At 45.3% G+C, this 11,032-nt stretch overlaps 2 protein-coding genes across 3 annotated transcripts; one reads left to right on the top strand and one right to left on the bottom strand.

Annotated features, from left to right (window-relative positions):
- Positions 1–228: 228 nt before the first annotated feature.
- LOC109755245 (uncharacterized) lies at positions 229–5,028 on the top strand. Of its 2 annotated transcripts, none has more exons than XM_020314150.3 (3): positions 229–404; positions 2,561–4,571; positions 4,753–5,028. In XM_020314150.3, exon 2 carries the CDS (start codon positions 2,593–2,595, stop codon positions 4,546–4,548), a length of 1,956 nt encoding a protein of 651 aa, XP_020169739.1. In that variant the 5' UTR covers positions 229–404; positions 2,561–2,592; the 3' UTR covers positions 4,549–4,571; positions 4,753–5,028. The 2 variants fall into 2 exon arrangements, with proteins under 2 accessions (XP_020169739.1, XP_020169738.1); XM_020314149.3 differs by having other exon boundaries at positions 4,748–5,028.
- A 515-nt stretch (positions 5,029–5,543) lies between these two features.
- On the bottom strand, positions 5,544–7,131 carry LOC109755246 (pentatricopeptide repeat-containing protein At4g25270, chloroplastic). Its single transcript, XM_020314152.4, has one exon. The coding sequence runs from the start codon at positions 7,091–7,093 to the stop codon at positions 5,588–5,590; it is 1,506 nt and encodes a 501-aa protein (XP_020169741.1). The 5' UTR covers positions 7,094–7,131; the 3' UTR covers positions 5,544–5,587.
- Positions 7,132–11,032: the final 3,901 nt, after the last annotated feature.

The raw sequence follows: 11,032 nt of genomic DNA, 5'->3' as shown, positions 1-11,032 counted from the left end.
TATATACATTGCTCATGTAAATATTAAATGCTTAGAGCCAAGCTATTATATGAGTATTTTTTATAAAGGTTTTATTAAGTGAGGTAGCATCTCCTTATAGCCAACAGCGAGCTGCATTATTAACCATGCTCTTATATGGAAATGGACTGTCCAGATTGAATCCTGCAACACGGGTGGCACTGCTCATGCCGATCTGACCCTTGATTCTCAAATGGAGAAGAGGTTCCCAAGTCACCCGTACTGTTCACCGGTTGACTTTCACTGAATCCTGCTACTTGGCAGAGTATGAATAGAAGAGTACTCTCTTGTCCAGATCCACGGGAGGTGGCATTTTCACTCCTCTGCTCCTTTTCCAACCGAGGTATGAAGAGAAGCATCCGATCCGCGCGCCTTTTCTAACCGAGGTATGCACAAATATCCTATCTTGGGTTATACTATCTCAATGCGATTATTGCACTCCCACCATTAGTATTAGAAGTGAGGCTAAGCGGGTAAAAATCCCAGCCATGCTTCCTAGCTTCGCTCCGGATGCCATGGACTTGGTACGGCGGGTCGGCGGCGGCCGCGTCGTCGCACTACCCTTGTGACCCTGCCACCAACCAAGCTCTGTCCTCATCCCCACTTAGCTGCCAACTTAGACGCCAGATCTGGAGTTTTTTATTTTCTATTTTTTAGTTCAGATCCATCTCGGGGTCTTGCCGTTTGATTTGAGGCCATCTTGTGTGGGAATTTGTCCTTTTTCATAAGAAAAGCTGCATTATATTGTTTAGTTTCTAGCAAATTTTCAATGCTAGTACGCTACTGTTTTTCTCTCTAGAATGTCGTGTTCTTCCCTCCCCTTCCGTTTGTTTGCTAGCGCTTTGCTGGATCTGCAATTTTTTAAAGCTTCATCCGCATTCTTTGAGAAACATTATCTTTCCTTGAATTCACGTGCTACTCCCTCCGTTTCAACTTTGTATAAAGTTAGTATAAAATTAGATCGTCTATTTTGGAACGGAGGGAGTACCTACCACGACTAATGGAGAAATGAGAAGATGGGGGCCGGGGGGTTGACAAGGAAAGTCTGTATTGGAGAGTAGTCTGTACTAACTTTTTGTTTGTCTGCTTGCTTGCCGGAAGTAGTCTTGCAGAGATTTTGAGTAGTACGAAAATTCAACATTTCTGAAATCTTGTATGTATAAATAAACAAGATTATATTATCTCCGTTCTAAATTACTTGTCTTAGATTTATCTAGATACGGATGTACGTATCAAACACTAAAATGTGTTCATATATATTAGGAGTCTAGATACGGATTTATTATCTATAACACCATGGTATGTGGGGATATGGTATGATGCGCGCATTGCGTACGCTACTGATGTTTGAATTGTGGAAATAGAAATACTGGTCCGTACACGCAGCCTCTGAAGAAAATACTCATTCATGTACTCTCTTCGGTCCTTTGTATTCTGCATATAAGTTTTGTTCGATGTCAAAGTAATTTTTATTTGACCAAACTTATAGAAAAAAGTATCAACATTCATAATACCAAATCAATATCATTAGATTCATTATATAATGTAGTTTCATATTTTATATAATCTTGTTTTTCTTGCTTGCCTCCCAAGCCACTCGTCGATGCTCCGGCTATTAGATTCGCCATTGGGTTCCTTCTCCGCCGATGTATCTTTTCTTTGGTAGTGAGAATGTTCTTGTAAATTATGGCCAATACCAGGTATATAAGCAGAGATTTTAAATCCAGAGGTTAATCGTACTCTGGCAACTTTACGTAAGGCAGAGTTGGGTTTTTTGAGGTTGATAGTAGAAAAGTCGACAGATAAGTCATCCTTATTGTCCCTTTATAGAACCGTACATGAGATTTTCACCTCATACGGCTCCTCAGTCAATTCTCTCGAATGGATCCTTTTTCTTGTTTGAGAGTCTCTGCCCTTCTCTAATTAAGACCAATTGAGTCAGTTTTCATGTTCTAATTGAACACTTTCTCAACCACTAAAGACCCAACAGTCTTGGCAAAGTTCTGTAGCTAGGCAAACGGGAGGGAAAGCATAATGATTTCTTTTAAAATGGACTAAATAAATGAATTCTGTCGTACTTAAATCACTTCAGTTCCGGTCATTTAGACATAAAACTTGGTGCCTAAATCCAAAAAACAGTGTTATTATCGTACCTAATGAATCAAATATTGGGACACTTAACTTTGTAGTTCTTGATAGATTCATAATTAATCTTTTGTTAATTGAATTTATTGTCCCAATTATATTTTTTGGTTTTTTTCATTTCCATTTCAAATATTAAAACTCTTATTTGTTTATCAAACTCTGATATTGAAGAAAAAATCAATATGTTTCATGGTTTATTTATTAAACTTGGTAAACGACAAACTGATGTTTATAATGTTGGTACATTATAGTCTGGAATTTATTTTGGGCTAACTAGTTGAAACATACTGTAATATATAAATTAAGAGAGCTTAGCAAGTCAATCAAGAGTTTTCCATTTGGTTTTGAGGAAACCACACTGAAATGTTTTTTCTATTAATATGCTTATCACGTGCAGGTTTGTGGCATATATAGTAAATTTGGTTGACAATGGCGAGCTTGTTACAACTGTTTAATGATTGGGAGATCCAACTGCTTGTCCTTCTCAGCTTCGTGCTACAGATATTCCTCTTCTTTACTGGCAGCCTTCGGCAACGTGGCGCCAAGTTTCTTAGTGGCATTATTTGGATAGCTTATTTGGTGGCAGACTTGGTAGCAGTTTATGCCCTTGGTTTGCTATCAAAACAAGACGACAACGCCACCGCGCTGACAAAAAACCACCCATTAGCTTTCTTTTGGCCGCCCTTCCTACTCATTCATCTTGGTGGACAGGACACCATCACAGCTTTTTCCTTGGAGGACAACCGCTTGTGGTTGAGGCATTTGTTGAATTTGATAGTTCAAGTGGTCCTAGCATTGTATGTCTTCTCAAAGTACATTGCTGGGCGCAATGCGCAGCTTCTTGTTCCGGGCATCTTTATGTTTGTTGCTGGAATCATCAAGTATGGGGAGAGGACGATGGCTCTCATGTACGGGAACCTACAAAACATAAGTGGCTACAACAATAGTGAAGAAAGTAAGCTGAACCAGCATCAAGAACTAGATCAAGATGCTAGCTTCTCTAGCATTGTTTGCTTTTCCTTGGATTCAGCGCCAATCATTCGGCATTTATTTGCTGGATTTACGCTCTTCCAGATACCACAAGGCTTCTGTGCAGCAACTTGGACGAGTTATGCCCGGTCAGGTGAAGTTCAATTGTCCAAGCTGGTCAAGTTGGTTGACGTCGAACTTGGTATCATGTATTGTGATGTCTATACCAAGGCGGCAATGCTTCGGACAAGAAGCGGGATTATACTTCGATGCACATCTCAAGTGTCGGCTTTGGTTGCCCTTGTGCTCTTCATAGTTGGTGACAAAGAGAGATACAACAGGGCCGACGTTGCAATCACCTACATGTTATTCATGGGGAGCTTTTTACTGGAAGTTCTTGCAATGTTTATGATGGTCATGGTGTCACCTTGGACATGGGCATGGCTGAAGGCCAGGAAGTGTGTTTGGCTCACTCGCGTGTCCTGGACGCTTGTCTCCAATAATATTGTTGGATGGCCGGAGGAGAAGCCGCTGTGGTCAAACCGCATAGGGCAGTACAACTTTCTGAGCTATGTGGGCTGCGAGGAAAACCCAAGGAGCCCGTCCATGTCGGAACGAGTGATGGGCATGAGTAGGAAGATGGCAAAAGCAGTTGGCGCTGGAGAGGACAGGTTGTTTTGGTTGAGCAAGGTATTAGACGCCAAGTACGAGGAGGTGGATAAGGATATCACAGAGAGCTTTGTGAAAGAGATTAGAGTCATTCTCCAGTCCCCTTTTGGAGGCCAAAAACGACAGTGGCAACATCTCAGTCGGTTCCTGCGTAGTATGGCAAGAGAATTGTCTGACAATTTTAGTGCTGTCATAATCCGTTTGAATATATCAACAATAATACACCTGAGTGAGGTTTCAAGCGTGGACGCGGAGATAGTTGCCTTGGTTGGTGTCTGCCGGAAACTATCCAATTATATGATGTACCTTCTTGTTACACACCCAGTTATGCTGCAGGTCACTGCTAGCAGTGCCAAATCAGTGCTACAAGGCTTCCGCAAGAAGTTTATGATGATGGCAGGCAGCATCAGCATCAGCAACAGCAAGCATGGTGTTGTTCTGCAAAATCTGAAAGAGTTCTTATCCAAGGAGGATTCTGCCTTGTCTTTACCAGAACCATGCAAAGAAACACTGGAGGAGATGAGAGACATGTGGGTGAGGATCATCATGTACGCTGCAAGCAGGTCGCGGCCCGAGACGCACGCGACCCAGCTGGCCAGAGGAGGGGAGTTCCTTACCTTCATCTGGCTGCTCATGGCACACAAGAGTCTTGGGGCTTCCGCGGCCTTTCCCATCGACCTTATTAGTCCACCTACTACTTTTGGACCTCACATTGATGTGCGATTTTACGCCTTTGATTTTCGCTGATAAATGCACAGCGAATGTCCAAGGTAACATATACAACTGCATATGCCAACACTTTCTCATATGAATGAACTTATTGGTAGACTTAAAAAGGTAGCGAGGCTACGTACTGTATGCTGCATATCCAATTAATTTTGTTTTCGCCATCAACTACGTATATTTGTCTAATGTTAATCAATTTGTTTATTGTTTCTTTCCTTAGCTCAGTTGCACACGGCACACAGAGAGAGACAGACCTCGGGGGCACCATTGGTCGGTTTCCTCCAGTTGCTTCTTCATTTAAGAACAGAGTAGGAGCTGTCAGTCATCCAAAATGTACACTTGTAGGAGCTACTCCCTCCGTTCGGAATTACTTGTCTCGAAAATGGATGTATCTAGCTCAGTGCATTCACTACCAGAAACTGAAATTTTCTGGTTAAACTGTGTGTTATGTATCAGCTAGTTGGTCAGTGCATGTTATCTATCTATCGACATCCGATCGAACTGTGTCTCTTGTTCTTTATCATAACCTATCAACCGCCAAATATTTTTCGGTCAACAGTCATTTTTCCTTTCTTTTATTCATCATTCCATCCTAGTCGGCCCCAGAAATGAAAAGACCAATTAGTCCTCAGAACACCAGCTAATTGATCAGCAGAATAGAATGTAGTCAGTCATCCAAACACAATGTAGTCCTCAGAGCACCAGGTAATTGAACAGCACGCTTGACCCCTGCATACCAGAGGATTCTGAAGATCGATGGGGTGAGCTTCCTATCATCGATGTAGGCGTGAAGCAGGCATCTGTAGTCAACTCTGGGTTAGTGTCTGCAGGGGAAAGCAATCCTCCGAAGCTCTGCCTTTGCCCTGCCTCGGCAATTGCCAGTTCAGTTCAGTTGTACAACCCTCGCTCCCAAAGGTCTCAATCAGAGACTATGTAAATGTATGTTAATAATACTATGTGCAGGGCCAAACTGGTAAGAAATCACCACTACTTGGCAACAAAGAAGATGCTGGAGCTTTATACAGAAGTTGTGATCAGTGATGATCCAACAGGCCAAATGTTACAGCCCTTTATCCCTCATTTCCTTCTTCACCTTCTCGAGCTCCTCCAACCTACCCGTGTTTTCATACATCTTCATTACTGTGACGAAATTATGCACATTGTCAGGCTCCAGGTCGAGTAACTTCTTTGCGGTGATTTGTCCTATCCTGATGTTGCCATGTACTGAGCTAGCATGTAGAAGAGCCCTCAAGACAGTGGGCTCACTGCTGAGACACATCCGCTTTGACATGAACTCGTATGCCTCATCCACCATCCCAGCTTTGCCTAGCATGTTGACCACAGAGGTGTAGTGCTCCAGAATAGGCTGAATTCTGTACTTGTTCTCCATCTCAGAAAACAGCCTCATGCCGCCCTCCACCAATCCTAGACTGTCGCACGCGGAGAGCACCGCCGCAAAGGTGGTCTCATCCGGCCGCACTCCGGAGTCCACCATGCGGCGGAACATCATGAGAACTCTGAAGTCTTGGCTGTGCGCAGAGATTATAGCATTCCACGAGGCCAGGTCCCTGACCGGCATCCACTCGAACACGGACAGGGCGTGGCCTAGCTCATTCTTTCTGGAGTACATTCCAATCAGAGCGTTTGCCACTGACAACTCTGTGTCGAGCCCATGGCGGATCACCCAGGCATGAACCTCCGGTCCCTGTTTGCCATCATCAGGGTGATGGCAGAGAATCGTCGACAGCACGACGGAGTCGGGCTTGTGCCCTTCTCCGAGCATCCTCCTCCATACCTCCGTTGCCTGAGGAGAGAGACCACCGTGCCCCAGCAAGCCAGCGAGCATGACGTTGCACGAGACGGCGTCCCTCTCCGGCATTGCGTCAAACACCTGGCACGCCATCTCCATGTCGCCGCAGTGAGCATACATCTCCACGAGGGCGTCGCACACGGAGACGTCGGCGGCGAGGCCGGCGCGCAGGGCGTCGCGGTGCACGGCCCGACCAAGCTCGGCGGACCGGCCGCCAGCGCAGGCCCGGAGCGCGCTCTCGAAGGTGAACCCGTCGCGCGGGGCGCCCTCCTCGTCCATCTGGAGGTAGAGGGCGAGCGCGTCGTTGTAGCGGCCGACGTGTGCGTATCCGGCGATGAGGCAGTTCCACGGGAACGCGCGCTCTCGGCGGGTGCGCGCGGGGAGGAGGTGGTCGAAGATGTGGTGCGCGTACGCGAGGAGGCCGAGGGAGGCGTGGATGTGGAGGAGGCGGAGCGCGAGGTCCGGGTGGCGGCGGAGGAGGGAGACCGGCAGGAGGCCGCGGAGCGCGGCGAGGCGGCGGCGCGGGGACGGGTGGAGCGGGAGCGCGGCGAGGAGGGGCGCGAGGAGGGACGGCGTGAGGAGGCGCGGCTGGGCCTCCAGGTCGGAGAGCACGCGGTCGAGGGTCGCCGGACGTGTCGGCGGTGGCGGCGGCGCGGTAAGGGGAGGGGCGAGGCGGGTGGAGGGAGCCGGAGCGCGGCGGTGGCGCCGCCGCGGGAGCGCGCGCGAGGCGTGGGTGACAGCTGCGGTTAGCGCCATTGGTTGCTTATCGTTGCTTCTTCAGTTCACAAAGCTGTCAGTCAGTCTTTTTTTTTAAGACATAATACATGCAAGGGGCTCATATAAACGCGAGCACCTTCGAAAGACTAAGCCGACATATCATCTTGAGATTTTTACGAAGTCACTGTAGACGTCTCGTAGTCGACGGGAACGTCTCCTCTCAGTGAAAGCATATCATCGAAAATCCTGAAATAAATTCAGGATAAATGCGATCACCAGGACTTGAACACTGATTGGCTGGGATACCACTGTCACGTTGATTTTGTGCAGTTACAACTTATTAGATTCCATCAAAACTATATATTTTTTACTAGTAATTAAGATGCAATAAAAATAAAAATGAAATAGTAAAACAGCTCCAAAAGTCCACAAACCTCTCCTTAGCTCAGCTTGGCTCCCTACTCATCATTTAGTTTTCTTCGCTCGCGCGACTTCTAACTCAGAAAAAATCAACTCTATTTTTCATTTGAAAAAGTTAGCTGAATTAAAAGATGTTCAAGGATTTCTAAAAATATTGTAATTTTTTTAAAAATCAGGTATTTTAGAAAAAAAATCACAAATTTATAATATATTCATTGATTTTATAATTTAAGTGTAAACTAAATAATTTTTCAAATTTAAAAAACACATACTTAAATAAATCTGCGAATATACTAAAAATTAATGAATCCGTTCATTTTTAAAAATGTTTGTGTTTTTAACGTTCAAAAGTTTTAATTAGCGCTTGGGAATTAAAATGTGAAAAAATAAAAAATAAAAAGAGAAAGAGAAATAAAAACTACACAACACATGCACTTACAGGGGGGCCCGCAATGAAACCACGACCAGGACGATTCAAAATCAAGGGAGCTTAGAGCATCTCTGGCAGACACCGTATAACACCGACCCGCAAAACGCGTTTACAGTTTACGAAAAAACGTTTTTGCGGGCCGGCGCGGGCAGGCATAGTCGGACCCCGCAAACGGATCCGTAAAAAAGGATATTCGCGAAAGATGCTCTTTTACGGGTCGGCTACACGGGGTCTGCTCGGACGCCATCGTGTCAACCCGCAAACCGACAACCCCCAATAAGCGAATTTGACAGCGATTCCAATAAATGAGTTTAAATTCAAAAAATAAAATATCGTTCGCGTGCAAATAAAATCATAGTTTTGTAGGACAAACTCAAAAGGACTTGCAAAAGCGACGACCACGTCCGTCATCATCTTGGTCGCTCTTCACTCCGGACCACCTCCATCGAGGTCATCGCCGCCACCGAATCCAGCGGCGCCCCTGAATCCATCGCCGGCACTTGTTCCAACTTTGGCACCGAAATCACCGGCCGGCGCACTGAATGCATCGGCGATATTGGTTCCAAATCCCGATGAGAAAACATCGCTGACACTGTAACAAGCACCGGCCGACGCAAGCATCCTCCTCTTCAAGATGTCTCTCCTTGCCATATCATGCCATTCTTTGGTGATGTTGTCCATGTCATTGCGGTTCATTGTCATGATCATATTCTCTTCGGCAAGAAGCTTGGACATGGCTTTGTTCTCAGCGGCACATACTCTTCTCTCCTCAATGGCCGCCTTGTGCAATCCCTCATCCTTGAGCAATTGCCACTTTTCTTGCTTCTCTCGTGCCTTCTTCTCGGCCAACTCTTTCTTTGCATCCAGTGTATTCACTAACATCAACTCATTTGATTGCATCATGGCATCTATATTGTCCCGCAAGCTCGATGCTTCGTGTTCCCTCTTGATCTTCTTCTTTGTCTTCTTGTCACCATCGGGCTTGTTCAAGTTTCTTGGGCCATCATAATCTTCATCTTCATCCATGTTCGTAAGTGAACCTCTCTTCGGTGGGGATTCTTTGTAAATCAACTTCCATGTTCGTAAGTGAACCTCTCTTCGGTGGGGATTCTTTGTAAATCTTCATCTTCGTCTTCATCCATGTTCGTAAGTGAACCTCTCTTCGGTGGGGATTCTTCGGTCGAGGGTTGTCGGACGCGGCGGTGGTGCCGGCGTGGAGAGGGGAGGGGCGAGGCGGGTGGACGGGGTCGGAGCACGGCTGTGGCGCCGGCGCGGGAGCATGCGGGAGGCGTGGGTGACCGCTGCAGTTAGCGCCATTGCTTGGTTATCGTTGCTTGCTCGGTTTAAAACAGAGTAGGAGCTGTCAGTGCTCACGTGCTATAATCGTTGGTTAACGCCGTCCGAAAATACTTGTCGAAGAAATAAATGTATTTAGTATTTTTATTATAAATACATTTATTTTTATTTAATTTTATAACAAATTATTCCAGACGAAGGAAGTATTATACAAAGTATTCTCGTAACAACGGACAAAATATCATCTTGTGAAGCATAAGCCGCTTGATTAACTTCAAACAATGACACACGAAGGCAATCCAAGAGGAACACCGTTGGAGGGATAAGAAAAGGCCTTTCATACAAGCCATGATTTCTGCTTTGAGTGGTGATGAGTAAGTCTCCAGGAACCCGCCTGTGGAAAAGATTATCTCTTCATAATTATAACCTTCGTTCCATAATTCTTGTCGTGGTTTCAGAAGTAAACTACTCTATAATTGCTACCTTAGTTTTCTAATTCTTGTCACGGTTTCAGAACTAAAGACACGACAAGAATTGTGGAACGGAGGGAGTACAGGCGTAAGACAACGCCTGCACCAGCATCTTCAGATTCAGAGTCATAAGATCCATCTATATGAAGCTTAGATAACCAGCCTGAGGAGGAACCAACTGCAGCCTGGGATGAGTGGGCAGACGATCATTGGATTGAGGTGTAGACAATGCAGTAACAGAGTAAACATGTCCCTTTCCCTTGATCATATCCTCGACCGTGCTGCTCGCTGATATTAGAAGTGAATCTAGGTAACTAGTCAGGAATTGTCGAGATGCTTCAACTGGTGCTGTTGCATAAGCGAAAAATGGAAGGCTTCTTTGGTTCGAGGGTTTAGATATCATGGTAATACTGGATCATATTGGAAATAAGAACACGAAGTTGTATTATTTTAGTTATTTGTTTGCACCATAATAAAACCGCAAGAACTCTGTGAGATTGGCCCCAAGGGAAATTTGTAGTCTGAGTTCGATAGGAAAAAAAAATCCTATGGCTCCCAATCATATATGTAAACCTAATAAGGCATGAAAAATTCTTATAAAATCAAAGTGGCCCTAAAGTGACACGCTTACTCTCTTTGTATCAAAAAACCCTATTTCTCGTCTAAGTTCCGGCTATTTGGGAGTGATTTGTTAAGCTGGAGTTCGATGGATTGAAGTTTCCCCCGTCTTGTTCTTCTAAAAAAATCAGATCTGGCTGGCTCTCGATTGCTTGTGCAGGCTCGTACCGCGTTTGGACGGCGGGGTTGTCTTAACTCTTAAGAGAGCTAGTTGCCGACGTGCAATGAGGGCAGCACGAGTGGAACTGCTGATGCGAGCGAGGAGTTGATTTCTTCTTTGCCATTGGGACGAGCTGGAGGCCACATGGATTACGAAGGGGGAGGAGAGGCTGGCGAAGAGATGGGCGATTCATGCGACACAGGAGCTGCAAATATAGCATGTGATGCCATGGACCAGGATGCAGATGAAGAGGGCGTGGGAGTGTCCAATACAGATCAATCTTGTTGGACCAGGAGGTTATTTTGTTATTCCTCACCTTATAGCTGTTTTCGTTCTTGTTGATAATTTTGACCTGAAATATATGCTTTATCAGCTTGCTGGTAGTCTTGTTGTAGTGCTGTTCATCAGTTCGTTTTGATTTATTTGGGCGGTGCACATACTGAAAATTAGTCAGAAAGTATGAGCATTGAAATAATCTGAAGAGGTAAGCTGCATTGTAGTGGCCAACATGGGGTAGCAGCACACCAGGAACGCTCATGTACAGATTAAAAATTAAAATAACATGGTATGACGATTTCGACACA

Source organism: Aegilops tauschii, chromosome 5 (genome assembly GCF_002575655.3).
Source record: "Aegilops tauschii subsp. strangulata cultivar AL8/78 chromosome 5, Aet v6.0, whole genome shotgun sequence".
Lineage (NCBI taxonomy): Eukaryota > Viridiplantae > Streptophyta > Magnoliopsida > Poales > Poaceae > Aegilops > Aegilops tauschii.
The sequence above is the reverse complement of the archived record's forward strand: the minus strand, read 5'-3'. Positions and strand labels throughout refer to the sequence as shown.

Coding starts and splice junctions, on each gene's coding strand:
- LOC109755246 (XM_020314152.4), bottom strand. CDS start 7,093: ATGGCGCTAACCGCAGCTGTCACCCACGCCTCGCGCGCGCTCCCGCGG.
- LOC109755245 (XM_020314150.3), top strand. CDS start 2,593: ATGGCGAGCTTGTTACAACTGTTTAATGATTGGGAGATCCAACTGCTT.